Source organism: Orussus abietinus, unplaced genomic scaffold (genome assembly GCF_000612105.2).
Source record: "Orussus abietinus isolate OABI.00-Male unplaced genomic scaffold, Oabi_2.0 scaffold7, whole genome shotgun sequence".
Classification (NCBI taxonomy): Eukaryota; Metazoa; Arthropoda; class Insecta; order Hymenoptera; family Orussidae; genus Orussus; species Orussus abietinus.
Window position 1 is genome coordinate 789,711 of NW_019394453.1, and position 17,166 is coordinate 806,876.

General features: G+C 42.5%; 1 protein-coding gene across 4 annotated transcripts in view; it reads left to right on the forward strand.

Moving 5' to 3' along the window:
- LOC105704027 overlaps window positions 1-17,166 on the forward strand; it is a 132,536-nt gene that overhangs the window by 89,754 nt on the left and 25,616 nt on the right. For 3 of the 4 annotated variants that reach the window (XM_012432868.2, XM_012432867.2, XM_012432869.2), the window contains exons 3-5: window positions 4,719-5,150; window positions 15,353-15,477; window positions 15,874-16,081. In XM_012432868.2, the coding sequence (XP_012288291.1) occupies window positions 5,015-5,150; window positions 15,353-15,477; window positions 15,874-16,081 (469 nt within the window). In that variant the 5' untranslated portion in view covers window positions 4,719-5,014. The remainder of the gene's footprint in view (window positions 1-4,718; window positions 5,151-15,352; window positions 15,478-15,873; window positions 16,082-17,166) is intronic. The other variant, XM_012432871.2, reaches the window with a different exon arrangement.

The window sequence follows — 17,166 nt, forward strand, 5'->3', positions numbered from 1 at the left end:
ATTCTGCCGCTCTTCCAGCTCGTCCCGAAATCATAGAGGCATTCAACGCCCCGCGCCTTCTGACCCGGTAATGCTCGCATGAGCTCCGATTTCGCATCAACCCTTTCGTTACATCTATCTATCCTCCCGGTCCGGAACGAAGGATGAACGCGTAATTTGGCACGTACACCGTGCCGACACGTAAATCGATATATCCCGTGAAAATCGATTCTAAATTTGACGCTAAAATTAGACATTTTAGACGATGATTTGAAATAGCATGCGATGCGTGAAATACGATGATTTAAAATAGTATTAGATGCGCAAAATGCAATGATTTAAAATGGGAAAGTAATAATGTTTGTAAAGGTACGAACAAGTGTCGGATTTTATCGCAAAATTGTTTAGCTTCCTTGTTAAAATTAAAAGAATGTATATCGAATACATCCACGAGTTCGCTATAAATTTAGTATGCCGTATCTTAATACAATTTCTGATCCATGATTCATAAATTTGTCTTAGCTTTTTGAGAGGATGAAGATCCAAAGATGAAGATCCACTTCAGACCCGGCCCCGATGAAACACTTCGGCGAATAATTTGTTACTATCGAAATCGACCCTCCACCTCGTCGCAGCTCGGTGCTTTTGTTCAGCGGTCAAAAGCTTGGAATTGGCCAAACTTGAGCGAGAACTCTCGTTGATTCGATACACGTTGGCCGGGGAATACATCCAAAGGATTTTTTAGATTCAAACCTGGCTCGGCGATTAATCTGCGCGGGTTGGAAATAAATCCTACCGGCCGATTTGAGTGGCCGGTATAGCCGATATCGATTGATCAGCGGCTTTGATCGGTCGGGACTTCTCCGGCGTATTGTCCTTTGAATATTTTCCGCCGACCTTTTGTTGCCGCGATCTCATCGCCTGAGGGTGAAACAAAAATACGGGAATACTTTTTTCATCCGTATCCATTCGCGCTCGGAATATGATTCGTCAAGATACGCATCGGAGTACTCGGCATTCCGGAAACGTACAAATGGGTGTTGTCTTCTCTTTATAAAGGAAATGAAAATTTAGAAAAGTGTACTGAAACGCGATATTATTCACGAGAAATATTCATTTAAACGGACATTGTTTAAAGAAGCAGTACTGGTAAACAGGAAAGTATCCCTTGATTGGAGTGCCGTAGGTTAGAATAAAATTTAATGAACATTTAATATGTTTTACATTGAATACATTTTTCTTACAATTACATGGAATTACCTTCTTGCCAAATGGAGCATTTCGCTTAAGCTCAAGTTGACGTACGAACCATCTCCATGGAGACGTCCTGCAACCCTTTCGCTCCATCCTCGAGGTGAATTTTTTTTTCAGCGGCCCCTTTTACATTAAAACTTCCTAACCCACCCTTTTCTCGTACCCCTAATCCTTTCAAAAGGGTTCTTCGGAGATTTCCCCGCAATGGCGTCGTAAAAATTCCTTAGGGGAAGTTAAGACGAAAAGTCTCGAGGACTCCCCAGAATACCCTGGAGATGTCCCTGAAAACCCGAAAGGGATCATCCCGAGGATGAAGTGACTGTTAAGAGACAGCTCGCTAACCGAGGTCTTGGCAAATTCTGTAAATCGGACGTCGGTACCAAGAATAACGAGTTCCAAGGAGCATTCGTCATCGGGGTGATGTTTCGTCCCGATAAAACACTTTGCGACACCCTCGACGACCTCTCCCCTCATCTTCCGTCAGTCATCCGGAAAAAATGAAGTCTATATCGCTCCCTGGGAAGGAAGGGCAAAGAAGAAAAATACACGAAATGGAATCCTGATAAATCCGACTAACCCCGCGGTACGTTTCCGGAAGTGATTTCTCGTCGGGGAATCTCCTTGTCCCTGCAGGAGGAGGATTCATTAATCACCGAGGGGAATTTTTCCAGGACCCTCTCCTGCCGGCGGTAAATCCTTCGACGCAGCGAGAAATCGATTTCGTAAATATGCATAACGAGAAACCCGAATTCTCGCAATGGAACGTGAGCGGAAATTCTCGTTCGTGATAAATTCGATGCTTTAAACTATGAACAGGTTTTAAAAAACTCGTGCTTTATTGTTCCATGAAATATCAATTTCATTTTGCTTCGAGTCCGATATTTCAGATTTGTGGAACTTTTCGCGATGTTCTCTACACTCGGCAAAATACTCGGTTGTATAGAGACAATTTTTCTTGGTTCGACCACAGAGTATGGTCATTATATAGACAACCTAAGATTTGGTTGACATGAGTAAAATCTTTGGTTAATAAGATTTGGTTGATCAAATCAAATACTACGGTAGACCACATAGAATATTAAAGTGATTTGGTACACTCCAAATCATTCTAACCTCCCTGCATATTTTTCGAGACAAATGTTCCTTTTATACAAATTTTCATACAATTAACAAAGCGATTTAACCAAAACCCTTAAGTTGATTCAAACAAATGAACTAAAATTCGGTTCACTCAACCAAAGCGTTTCCCAAAATGAAGCAAATGCAGTCAATCAAACGATTTTGTAAATGAACGAATTTTATTTTTTCTGCCTATAGGGTTTTTCTGATCAATTCGGGTTTTCGAAATTTCTACGAGGAATAATTTAGACCTCGCAGGAATTTTTTCAAAATCACTTTATAAGTGATTTAGGATGTCATTTGGAGAGTTACTTTTCCCACAGGATTTCTAGTTTTGATTCTCACCGGGCAGAGTCCCCTCAATCATGGAGTCCTGCGGGAAACGCTCCAACAAGCTCTGGCTTGGATGAACCCTTCTGTAAACGTGGGATTGACTTCCAGGGAGTATGTACAGAGGGAAACGGAGATGCTCGCAGTGGCAGCAGAGATATCTCTCGTTAGACTAATTAGTTCTGGAATATCCGGTGTTTACACCTGCCGTGGCAGATTTTCCACCGTCGTCCTCTCCCGAGGGACTTCGCAGCTTCCCAACAAAGTTCTCTTCGCCCCATTGAATCGTCCCTGCTACGGATATCGAGATATCACGCTCGAACGAGTGGACCCAGTTTAATCGTGGAAACTTCCTCTTCCCGAGAATTGAAACTTCCTGGATAATTAGAAGGTCAATACAATCGTCTACAGCCGAACGCCCCGAAATCCTCGAAAATAGTCCAAATAAACAAAGTGATGCGAATGTTCCATCAAATTTGTCTAATAAAGGATCATGAAATGCGTCGTGAGAGTGATGCTTATGAGTCCTCATTTGCAATTCATATCTGCGGTACACAATAACGAACCAGAAATACTAAAATATTAAACAAAGTTAAGTACACGCAATGTCTCAATGTTTGTACGCATACCTACAGCTAAGTTTATCTCACGCATTGTTGATTAACAATTGCAGCGTCTATAGCTCATATTTGAACCATGGCGTGAGAAATTTACCGCAAGTTTTTCTTCAAATTTGTTGTGTAATATGCGTACATGTATTGCAGACATTTCATGCAGTATATGGTCTGCAAATTGTTTACAAATCGAATCTTCTTAATCATATGATGATCATGAATTTCCATCTGGGAAGCGCCTTCGCTCGACGGTGGAAAATCGACTGAAATTCCAAATTATTAAATAATTTTTATACCGTTTATCAATATTTGTTTTTACGAAAAGAGGGAAAAATTAACAAGCGATTGGAAGAGATTCCCTCCTCCTGGTGAGGCAACTTGCCTCTCTCGGATTCCTATCTTCCCCCGATTTTGACGCGACCGATTTTATTCCGGAAATGAATATTTCATTCGCCCGCCCCGTTCGGAATTTCTAGGACTTCCATATTTTCCGGGAACTGTGATTTTTCCTCCCTTCGAATCCTTTCAACATCGCCCCCGAATTCCACGCAAACGTGGGCCGAACATCGGGCGCCTCGGCTTTCCAGAGTTTCCCTTTGGCGGTGAACTCTGCAGAGAGTTGCGATAAAAATTCTCCTTTCGGTGGGAAACATATTTCAGAGCGTGCTACGACCCCAACTTGCAATTTACACCTCGGGAGATTACTTATGAAATTTTTTACCGATGGTTAAAGACTCAATTATGACAATAATCGAATAATTATATCGAGTTAAGATGAAATGAACTCCCCCCTTCAAATCAATCGATTTAACAATCAGTAAAACACTTTTTTTTAAGTCATTGGACCGAACTGTCCGAAACTTTGACACGTGACTCGTGAACATTTAAGAATTATCCTGACAGTTTAAAATTTGGATTTTGGAAAAAGAAATTATTCACTGAGCCTAGCACAGACCCAAAATGTCGTCGAGCTCTCACATTTCGATCGATATACAATTATTGAAGTCACTGATATGAGAAACGAAAGGGTCGGGACAATTGTACAACAATTTAGAACACTCTAGTAATCGATAACCTCGCTCGCGACGGGATAATGGCAAAAAAAGTGTCTTATGCGCTTCTATGTTTAAACTTTGATTTCTTTATAATAATTGTACGGAAACGACATATGCAGTATATCATTTAGTACAATACCTAATATACTTAGATACAGCTGTCGATATAAACGCGAACTTCGGCAACGTAAGTATTTAGAAGAATCTTTTTACCGACGTCGATAAAATATCTCGACTTATTTCATTCCACCTTAATCAGATCCGTGAACATTTATTTCGGGGAGATAGATGGAAAGGGGAGAAGCGAGGAGAATTTCGTGAGAAAGAGCGATGCCGTGTAATAAGAGGAGGATGGTTCCGGTTTCAGGATGGACCATGCCAAGGTGAGGGGCGTCCTCGCAGGTGAGCCTCCCTCGAGCCCTGGGCCGATCTCTCGCTCCCCAGCATCCCGGGTCTCCCGCGAGGTCTCCCGCGCCCTTCCTGAGGAAGTCCGAATCGGTCGGGGTGCCCGGCGGGTAGCCAGGGGTGCCAGGGCGGCGATGCGACGATGAGCCCGGCGAACGCGGGCCAGCCCGTCACCCGACACCCCCGGACCGAGAGACCACCCAGAGACCGGAAGCTAGACCGGAACCGAGACCGGAAGTCTCGCCGCGAGACCAGGCCATGGACCAGGAGACGAGGAACGGGACCGGCAGCTGCGACGAGGACGAGAGCTCCGTTAACGTTTACTTCCTCGTCGGAGACCGCAGGGAGGTCGCCACCTTCCGGCCCGATCAGGTTACCAATCAGGAGATCAAGGGTGAGTGACCTTGGCCTTGGCCTTGACCTAGCTCCGCGTCTTATCCATGGCCTAACCCAATGCTGCACGGGCTGGCCGCTTCTCGAATATCTGCCATGAAAAATGCGTTTCTTTAACGTTGACCTTCAAAAATTGTGTACATGCCGAAGACCTAAATTTGATTATTCGAACGTGAGGTATGTAATAGTCGACAAGTTCTTCACCTTAAATTAACAGACACGAGGAATTAGGGTACCAGTCTAAGCGCTTCGAATTCGCCCTTGTTACTCGATCGTCACCCAAGCACTTACGAAAGAAATGCTTAAACTTATCATCCCCTCGGTATATGAATTTTCAATTTACTTGATCCGCAAGAAGAGACGAAGAGACATTTATTCATAGCCCCCTCCTGCACCTCTGCATCTCTTCCGCCATTTTCCCGATTTTGACGTCGCATCCCTTCCTTGAAGTCTCTGGAAAAGAGCGTCTATCCCGATTTCCCGCGAAACCTTGACTTCCCGGTGCTTCCCGTCGAGTCGATAAACCAAATTACGTCAGGCCGAAGGAATGCAATTTTATCGAGCGGTCTTCCAATTTTCCCCATTACGTCGGCCGTCCATGCGTTGACGCGCCCTGCCTGGCTGCGGCGGATCGATCGTCTAAAATCGATCCCAGACGACGATTAATGCGCTTCCTCCGGCGGGAGAAGACTCCTCGATGCGTCCCTCGAATCGCCCGGAAATTACGAAACCGCTGGTTCTGCCCTCGGTTTGCGGCCCGCCCCCCGGGAAGCCTCAACCCTAAAACCTCCGACGTCCACCCTGGCCTCGCGTCATCGAACAAAGCTTGGCCGGCTTGTGGGACGTGTGCAATGCCTGCACTTCCTGTGTTTGACCCTTCCATGGATCGATGGTGCTCCTGGTTCTCTGGTAAAGACACAATTTATTACGCCTAATTCGTGGTAAAATAATGACTCCGCTTTCATTTGGTAATTTCGTTTGGAAAGCTCACAATGAAATTCTGATTTATTCAGTTTTCTTCAATCGGGCCATGTTCCATCTTTTATGGGCTTCATTTATGCGGTATTGCGCGACAATTAATTCATTTAAAGGTTAATCTGCGAGAAAATTAGAATTATGGTCATTAGATGCGACCAAATTTTTCTTATATTTCGACGCAGATATAAAAGTTTTCTTTACACCTCTCACGCTTCCGCCATTTAAGTGGAAAGCTTTTTAACGAGGATTTCACCGCAGAATTTTCCCATAATCTTCTTGTGGGCCGACCTGGAAGATCGATCGCCCAGGAAGAGGACGTTCAACCCCTTCCGGGTTCTATTATTTTACCCCATGTCGGTTATTAACGATTCGTGACTTCTTTTCATGCTTTCATTACCGATTCAGAAAGGAAATCGGTTGACCTGTGAACCATGACCGTGAACTGACCATTTTTTAAATTATTTATAAACCCCAATAATCATCCTTAGATGTGTCTGAAAATGATCGTGACAATGTAACATTAATCGTAATTAATGAAGGAAATGTTACATGCGGCATAAATTAAAACGAAAAATCGTCGAAAAACTTGTGGAAAATTTATCTTTTTGCGCCCAAATTAGAATGCATTAAAAATGGGATTTCGACTTACAGAAAAAGACTGGTACTTCTAACAGTAGGTTCTGTTAAATCGAGTGTTGCATATGCACCTGTATGACGAAGTACATATCGATTGGTCGCATTCAGGCAGCGCCCTGTACATTCCGCGATAGAATTTATTCCCGAAGCCATTTGCGTGGCAAAGTGAAGGTGGACAATAGTGCAATATTAAACAGTTCTTTTGTTACAACGGTTATTGTACAGGCCATCGCTGCTGCCCGGCATACGGCGCGATGCACTTGAAAGTTTTTTTTTTCCCCCTGCACTCGGAGCACTCGGAAAATTCCCTCATTCCAATAAAAGTCAACTCGAATAAATAGACTTTATTCTCGACATCCACTCGGCGAGCGCGAAGGTAAAAGTGCACTGTTTCCGCTGCAACGATGCACTTTACCATCTCCTTCGGGATTTCTAAATATCAAAAATGAAAGTACCGAATAAAGGTATTTCAAACGAAACCGTGTAAAGGAAACAGAATTCTCATTAAGGAATTAAATCCACCATTAAGTTTTCCTCTGAATGTTGAAGTCCTATAAATGAATGTAGGCTGGAGAGATTATTCCTTTTTAATATAAAATTGTGTAAAAGTGAGAAACCCCCCAATTAGAGAGCCGGATGAATGGTCTTCATTCGGTGAATCGAATTACTCATTTCCGATAAAACCAGGTAATACCTGATTTATATTAATCGCCAATGTTGCGTTGACTGGATCCCCTTGCGATAAATAAACGCCCCTCGTCGCTGCATCCCCGTCTCGAGGGAAGGGTGACATTAATTAATTTTGCAACGTCTCTTTCCACGTCTCTGGAAACGCCACCAAGAGACAACTCGGGGTGCAAAGAAGTGTCTTGAAGCCAGGGCGATGTGAAGTAGCTCTCCCTTAATTAGACAAACCCAGGAAAATCTCCTGTACTTGGCACGTACCCCTGTGACATTGTTGTAGTATTGTAAAGTTCCATTGAATACGGCGAAAAATATTCGAAATATTTAGTGTAATAAAATTATAGAGTGTAATAGACTTCAACATAAATATAAATGTTGGTAACATGACGCGCCAGCTTATGTTATCACTTGAATATTCGAAACATCATTACCGCCAAAAAGGGCATAGATGAATTTTATTTTATCGACGTCGATTAAATTTCTCAACACCCTTAATATCACATTAATTGAAATGACTTTTAAAAGTCTCATTCATTTTTGTTGCTTCGGCTGAAATTAGACTTAGATTTTCTGAATAATTTTAATAAAATCCTAGTTTTATAAGCAATTTTTATGAATTGGTCAGATGCGACTGGAAGGACGCCTAATCGAGGCGTTCCGTCGACCGAACGTTTGAGACGTCGAACGGCGTCGCTTAGCGTCCCGATGATATTGGCCTGAACAAAATAATGAATAAATTGAGCAGTCGACAATAAAAATATAATCGTCCGCCGTACACCCATGATTCACCTTTCATTATCCTATTAGATCCAATGGAGGCGCAGAAAATAACCGCGTCCTTCTCTGCAGCCTCCCCCATTGGTCGCGTCGACGACATTACTCTCTAAAACCCTTGAAAAAATTATTTTTCTTAAATAATCGCCCATGCATTTAATCTCTATAAGTGACACGTGAAGAGCATGTCGAAGAACGCGAACGACATCCTTCCTCTCGAAAATTATTCCGAAGAAAAACAGAATCGACGGCATAATAGGGAGTAAGTAAGATTAGAATTTCAAACTCGCACGAGGAATTATTCTCTAATGCATACTGCATAATGCAACCCGTAGAAAATACAGAAATTGTTATGCCTGGCCCTTCGAGATGCATCTTAAAATATTTGAAACAGTTTGCACTAGAAAGTGGTTGAATAATCAAATTTTAATTCACCTCCGGGCTAATTTATCTATTTTCTCCATTAGATTCTTTTTTTTCTCGTTTTGTGTATGTTCAGTTTACATCTCAAATGCTTATGACGGAGTCGGGAAAATGTGAAATGCACAGAATCTGTTCCGCGCTCGGTGCACTCTTTTGACAACGAGTGCACGAGTGCAACGGCGCTTGTACTTAATTGCAGTCATTCGAGGATTGCATTGCAGTCATTTTGATTGCATCCTGGAGGACTCTGTAAACACGAACGGGGCTTAATTTTCTAAAGGCCCACAATCTTGGATCATTCCTGGTCGGCCAATTAGAGTGATCTTTCCATTCGTGTCGCTGAATGCATTTCATGCAAACCTCTGCACATGTCACTGCGAGGTTTTTCCCCGTTACTTATGCTAGGGAAACGTACTGTCGTTCAATTAGAAAAATAATGGCAACGCGCATATGTTTTCCTACACTGTTAATAAAATGCATAGAACACACTTTTAGTACATAAAGCCACAGTAAAATTATAAATTTGATACCCTCAGGTGAAGTGGAACCCTCCTCAATTCGGTCGCTTCGAATAAGACACTTTTGCGGGTTTTTTAATTTTAACAAAAGTTAATAACTATAATTTAAGATATTGATCCAGAAGTGCACTTTCCATTCGCATTATAGTTTTTCTTCCACTGAATTTCAACTTCCCTGAAATGTTCTCTTCTCTGACCTGAAATGAGGTTTCAAGGACCAGTCGCAATTTTCGTTAACGGAATTAAAAAATGTTCTGTACATGTTAAAAGACAAGATACAGGCCTCTTCTTTTATTAACCTCCAGTTAGGCCTGGTTTCCACATTTCGCGGGTTTTATTTCCGTGGAAGCGACGCGCGTGTCGCCTCCTCGTCAATGCAGCGAGGAAATCCAATTTTCGAGTGCAACCGGATAGGCTCCGGAATCCAATCGTCGCTTCGCTTTATCATTTCCATCGGCAGAACTTGTTACCTCCAACTCGTCCTCCTGGTCCATTCAGCAGCCGCCCGATTAACCAATCGAAAAATGTCCGATAAAGACGCCCCCTTGGATTTCGAACTCCTTTCGGAGCCCTCCGACCGATTTTCGATCGCCTTCCGACCTGAATTTCATCCCCTCGTCGTGGCATTCTACATTGGGAAAAGTCCGAACGAGCTTTCGTGAATCGAAAGTCCTTCCCTTGTCACGTATATAACCGAAAGTCCAAGTGCTCGTTCGCTTTAATTTATTTTTTTTTTTCTTTGAACCCGACCCACATTTCGATTCATTTTTCGATGGCTTGCAGGACCCACCAGATGAGACTCCGAAAAGTAAAGTGAATCGGGGAAAAGCTCCCAAAAGCTCTGCTCTCGAAGCTTTGTCGTTAAAGCTTCGAGTGCAGACTTAATTTAACGAGGATTCCTGAGTGCCCTGGTCTCAAGGGTGTATGTACCTTCTGGACCTGTGTGCACCTTTGAGGTATCGATGGTAGATGGTTTCTAAAGTACATGGGCGATATTTCAGGAATATTCATAATTACATTTATTTGAATATTTATTTCCTCGTACTTTTATATAAATCAATGCATCCCTTCAGCCATTGAAAGATGGGTCACCTACAAATAAAGATGGTTTAAATCAGAGACTTAAATATATTTTTTGGGATATTGTACCTATAGAGACAGGATTCAATTTGGGTTTAATGAATACTCCTAATTAATAGCATGGCATTATAGCTCCCTTTTATTGTGCTAAGACAGTACATTTTTCTTTAATATGTACTTGTAATTGTTCTGATATCGTCTTGGTCCATCTTTCCTTATGCCCATTTTTGATTATCGGATATGATAGATCAGATTTTTAGGTATTGCAGTTCTTTGGTGAATAGGGTAAATAAATCAAGCTCGGTTCAAGGAACGGCCGATTACGACTACGGAAATTTAGTTGACGGTCAATGCGCTGATAAGAGTATTGATAACGAGTGCACGTGTAGCGCGCGAATGTCAAGCGATCGCACGCTATATGGGACGATCTATCGACAGCTCGTCAATGCTCTTCCGGGTGATCCATTTAATTCTGGGACGTGTGACATCACTGTCGGTACAAATGACGGCCCGTTTCGAAGCTTCGTAAATGTGAAGCTGCACTTCGCGACGATTGCCATCGTTCAAACGGGAGAGAAAAACGTGGAGGTGCATGTACACGTGGTCAAGAAGAACTAATTCGCCATTGAAGTCGCCCACAACTTTTCATTTGAATCCCTGTCATGTACAAACCTTTTTTTCACGTCACTACAAGAAAAAATAATACACGCTGCACATATGGTTGTCCCTGAAACTAAATTTCATTTAAGAAATATAAACCCTGACATTTTCTTGCATTCTTATAACATTTACTGCCATCGGATTCAAACAAATCCATGATAATGAAATGTGAAGGTAACAGTACTACCGGAAATTCCTTTATATACTTAATATTTATATAATTAAAAACATGGCGAAGACGTGTATGTATAAAAAGAAAAGGGAAATAGTCAGGGTTAAATGGATCCAAAGAAGGCATGAGGGTTAAAGTAACTTAAATTAAACGGATTAAAATTCCAGGGACGATTAATGTGGATCCATCTGATACAGTAATTAAGAAACCGTTTCTGATATATTTTGGGTGTAATTATTTTACTTGTACAAATAATTTTACGTAGGGATTTTGGAAAAGTCTCAGGCCTCCTTTATTTAGAAAATTGCGGAGAAATTTGATGACGCATGTGGAAAGGGTTGTGTGGGTGGAACGCCGGTTTAATTAGAAGACACCCGATTAATCGGTATGTCATAATTGGATCAGCATTTCGCTCGACGCATTGCGAGATCCAGCTTCTGAAACTGACCACGAGCTTGGGTTTAATTAATGCTTTTCTGCATACCGAGCGCATCTCTCCTTGTCTGGCTTTCCGATGTGTTTCCGTATTTCGACAGTGAGAAATCCGCGCGTCCCAATTTTCCCGTTTAATCTACGAGGCTTTGCGGGGGTTCCTGGAGTCGCCTGGTATGCGTTATCTGCTAAGATGATAAAAGACGCTTTCAAGCGACGTCGGAATCCGAGGAGTGCGGCAGAAATTCCCCTCTAATTAAGAAACCGCCGTTTACACGTCATTGCTGATATCGAGAGTTCTAAAATGCAGATAAATATAAACGGGGGCGTATATGATTAATTAAAACACCGGGAGACCCTGTTTAAGGGTTGCTCCCTATCTGCAAGGTTATCAGAGGCAAATCCCTCTGCAAGGGACACACCAGGATCGTCGTTCGAGGATGCAATTACCGCGTAAATCCACAAAGAGTCATTTTTCAGCCTCCTAAGCCCTTGGACCAATCGGAGACAATGCCGCAGGCTGATCACGAGCGGAAACCTTTCTCCTCGATCGGTCTTAATCTTCACTTCGTATCTTCCAAAGCGCTTATCGCTAGTGATCGGAAACGAAAGTACGGAAAATTAAAAATCAGCCTGTCGTGGAGGTAATGAGTTATCGTATGAGAAGAACGGGATGAAAATGCAATTTTTTTATTGCCCAATGCCCGGGAAATCCACTTTCCATTTCGGAGTGAGCTTTGAGGAAGTAAAAGATTATGAAAAAATATGAATTTCTCGTAATAATATTCTTTCAAGGTATTATCGGAAGATCGTACAGTTTAGGAATTTTGAAGTGGTCAACAGTCCACAGAATATTGTGCTGGCACAACACAAAGAATAAATTCATACACTTTACTCAGGTCTGAATAAAACTTCCAACAAACATGTTATAAAATAATATTTTTTTTAACAGTGTAGTATACTGAGAAATAAAAAATTCAAATGATGTTATACCAGCTTCACTGACGTGCACTATGTAGAATTTCAACCGAGATCGATAACTTCGACTCGGGTCGCCAGGAGCCGAAGAAGAAGCCACCTTTCCGCCATTTTGCGGGCGCTTCTTCCACAGAGAATACAAGGTGCTTTTCCTGCAGCTAATAAAGAGCACCTTTTTACGAGGCACGCGGAACGTTTCGCATAACCCCCTGCGACATAAATCAGCCCTGGCTAGCCAGCCACCCTGGTTGTTCCTGTCCTACATGCAACGCAACCAACCCTTTTCTCCTCCTCTTCCTCTTCTTCTTCCTCCGCAGAGGCGAAAGTTCTTCGCCGGATGTTCGCCGTCGGATCCCCGACGAAACGCGACCGGCTCTATCCCTCTCTGAATATTTCAGGGGAAATGTCGAAAAAGGAGGATTCAGAGCCGGTCGACGGGGTCGAGAGCGAAGCGCAACGGATGTTGGCCGGAAAATCAATTCGCCCAGGTCGCGGTATGTGGGAGCGTTACCGGCAGGTGCAGCTGCAGCTGCATCCCCGGGGATGCGTCATGCCCTTGCAACAGGGCCGTGCATTACGCAGGGAGAACAAACGTCTCTGATTCAGGAGGATCGAAAGCTCCCATTTTTATTCCCACCTCGCGCGCCGATATCCTGGATCCAGAAAAGCTGTAAAAAAAGAAAAAATATATATATATCGGGAGATTCCGGCGATTGAATCGGTAGCAATGGAAATTAGTTATTGATGATAGATCTGGGATTTAATTGGGAATAAGTTGGTTGGAAGACGGCATTTAGGGAGGTGCTTTTAAGAAGTCGTAACGAGAGAATTTGCGGAGGCGAAATTTCTGGGCAAAATAATGCTGAAAAGGTGCAAATTGTCAATTCCATTTGTTGGGAGTAAGTTGGTTAGAAGACGGTATTTAGGGAGGTGCTTTTAAGAAGTCGTAACGAGAGAATTTGCGGAGGCGAAATTTCTGGGCAAAATAATGCTGAAAAGGTGCAAATTGTCAATTCCATTTGTTGGCCGGTATGTGTGCAGTGGCCGAGCCCCGAGGTCTCGTTTAATTGAACTTTCCGACCGGCGTATGTTTGAATTCAAACTGCGGTTTAAATTTCAATGGTAATAATGGCATTAAAACAGCCGGGTATAATGTGCTTCACAAAGTTGTAATTAAAACGCCGGAGAAAAGTAAAATGTACCCCATTCGTAAAGGGAACCGCGTTCGTTAGATATGTGGTTTGCGCGGCAACAGAACTCGCGGGTAATTGCGTTACTTTCCTATCTCCCCTGGGAGCTGGACGCGTGTAGGGAGATCTTTTTGCCGCCAATTTGCTGCAAATTAGGGAAAAGACGATAAAGCGTATCAGAACTGATTTTAATACTAGAGCCACCGGGGGATTCTTTTTGACTGTGGTAGGTCATCTCAAATCAGTCATTTTCACTAGACTTGGTAGTTCTAGTGTTAACAAAAACACATATATATTTTCCTTTACGCACATTGTCTAAATTTGGTCTCAAAATTGAATCATTAAAGAAATGTTTAAAAATCATTTTTCTCCAGTACCATGTTAACCCTAATTAAAGTGATTTAAAAAATATGGGAGTTGTATAGAAAAAGAATGTAATAATTATACGAATTTAAGGGCTATAAGTTTGAAGTAGATACGTTAATTAGACTCAGTTGAACTTTTTGGAAAAAAAGATAGAAGAGTTCTCATCTCGTTCTCTCGTTTTCAAAAGGATGCTGCCTCGGGATCTTTCGTCGAAACGCGCAATCCTCTTTCACGTAACAAACAATCCCAAGATTATCCCAGGGTCTCCTTTTCCCCCTCTTTCCCCGTCCCTTTTCCTCGAGAAGGATCTTTCGCCATTCGCGAATGGACCAATAGCTCCGGAGAAATCTCGTCACGACGGAAGTTGCATCGCGGGTTTTCCGCTGCGGTTCCTCCCGAGGCGGAAAATGAGGGGATCGCTCTGCTAAGGGTTTCGTTTTTCTCTCTCTCTTTTTTTTTTCTACTTCTCTCCTACTTGGAGAAATAAAGCACTCTCGCATTATCGGTTCGGTTTCCTTTCGCTCCCTCGTCCGTCAGGACGTTTCGTCGAGTCTCCTCGTTCGCGGAAAAGCGAAAGAACGGAAAATTCCGAGCTCGATCTAGGCTGATGGGGCTATCATAGCGAGGTTTTCTGTTCTTTGGTTTGATTTCATCCCCCGGGGGGAGACTACAGTCTGCGATATTAAAACTCTTCACTTTTCCTCTCCTCTCGCGTCCCTAGTGACTCGATCTCGTTTCCGAAACAAAGGGAAAAATGAGGACCATTAAAATCTGAGGATATCGTATCAATCCATAAAAATCCACCTTGATCAAGGTTTAGCGTATCGTGTAATATATGACACGCTATTTTTATTTGGTTCCATTTCCGCGTCCAACGCGAAACGAAAAGAACACGATGAATGTAGTACTTGGGGAGTATCGAAGAGAAAAAGAGATGGAAAATTTCTAGCCAAAATGGCGGTGGTCAGCTGTTTTTTTCGCTCGCTCCCTAAAATAATGTGGGCCTGCAGCATTTCGAGGGCCGATTGTTTGCAAAAGAAGGAGAACCCCGAGTTCGCCGTTAACGCGATTCCTCTAGTTTTCGCTCTCGTTTTTGTCGACGAGAGCTTTCGAGGAATCGCAGACATTTCCCCCCGACTAACTCCGTCGAGGTTCGAGTATCGACCGGAAACCAACTCCAGCTTTTCCCTTTCCTCGTTCCGCCGTCGACAAGTTGCGGCCGAATTCGACGTCTTCCTTCTCGTCGGAAACGAAAATCGAAACCAATCGATCGGCGAGTTTCGAGAAATGACGTATTCCACGTGATTTCCAGAACTCTTCAGAAGCGCCGCGGAGGCTGGCCCTCTGGACATCGTGAAGCTTCGAAAGGGTGAAAAGCTCCTGAACATTTCGCCCAACCTTCCACCGAACACTCCTGAAACGCCGTACACCCTGCAGGTGAGAAAATGAATTATTTAAATAAACGAGGAATATCATTAAGGAGGTTTTTGCTCGCTCCGAATTTCCGGGGGACGTTTAAAATGTACGTATTTCCCTGCAGATATTTTTTCCACGTAGCCTTTTCAGGTACATTCATTGCATTAATTCAACTCCTTCGCAGTTTCCAGGCTCGAAAATGAACGCGAGGAAGTGAGAAAATTCCTCGAATTTTGGAATTAGTTTCTTGATTTCCCCAAAAGCTCGCGGAAAATTTTAAAACATTCAATTGACCTGACACAATAAAATGATATGCATCTTTAAATGACTAATTGATATGATGCTAGATAGTGATGTAGACTGTGAGATGATTAATTGACGTGATTAATTAAGTAATTTTGAAATAATTAATTGCAGGTTGTCGGCGTCCACCCTGTGACTTCGGGGATGATCGAGGCAGATTTATTACGCGCCCTGGAAAGGCGCGTAGCAGCCCTGGAGCGAGAACTTCGCCAACACCAGGAAGCAGCTTCGACGGCACCTTCTCTGGCACTTCGGGAGCTGAAACGACAGGTCGACATCTTCAAGAACAAGTTGGAAACTACCGAGCATCTCAGCTGGCTGGGTAAGCTTCCATCGGATTCCTTCCGATGATTTCAATTTCCCCCAGGGTAGAATCTTCATCACCGAAAAGATTATCTTATGCATTATTTTTCCATGAAAGCATTTATTGCGGTTCGTCTTTACCATTTTATATTCCCTAAAATTAATCCTTCGTAGCCATGCAAGGATCTTATTTTGTCCTGTCTCCAACAGATTTATTTATTCACCGAAAATGCTTCCCTATGCAAATGCCGCTCTGTAACTTGCAGAGGTAGAAAAAGAAACAAGAATGCTCGTGAAATCTGCGAGTGACATATTATTTTATGCATTATTTTTCCATGAAAGCATTTATTGCGGTTCGTCTTTAACATTTTATATTCCCTAAAATTAATCCTTCGTAGCCTTGCAAGGATCTTATTTTGTCCTGTCTTCAACAGATCTATTTATCCACTGTAAATGCTTCCCTATGCAAATGCCGTTCTGTAACTTGCAGAGGTAGAAAAAGAAACAAGAATGCTCGTGAAATCTGCGAGTGACATATTATTCGGAGACCCTGGATACTCCTTGCAAGTTAACAAACCTAGAGACCTTTTTAAAGAATTTCATTTCCGTTTCCTTATATTTTCTTCTCTTGAAGAAGTCCTTGAGTTCTGTCTTGCCGACATCGAAAGACTACCTTCTGTTCTAGACTATAAAATTATGAAAAAGTTTGATACAAACCGTTGACGATGAACAATCCGAGAAGCTCTGAATACTTCTTGCAAATTAAGAAACCTAGAGGCTTTCTTCAAGAATTTAATTTCCATTTCTTTACAATTTTTTTTCCAAATAGTCCTTGAGTTCTGTCTTGCGCAAGTCGAGGGATTACCCTCTGTTCTACATTCCAAAATCGTGAACGTGTTTAATACAAACTATTGTCAATGGAAGATCCAGAAAGCTCTGAATGCTTCTTAAGTTTACAAAGCAAGAGAGTTTTTAATGAATGTAATTTCCATTTCTTTAATATGTTTTTTTTTTCGAACATCCTTTAATTCTATCTCCTTGACGGACAACTCTCTGTTCTGGACTACAAATTCGTGAAGATGTTTAATACGAACTATTGTCAGT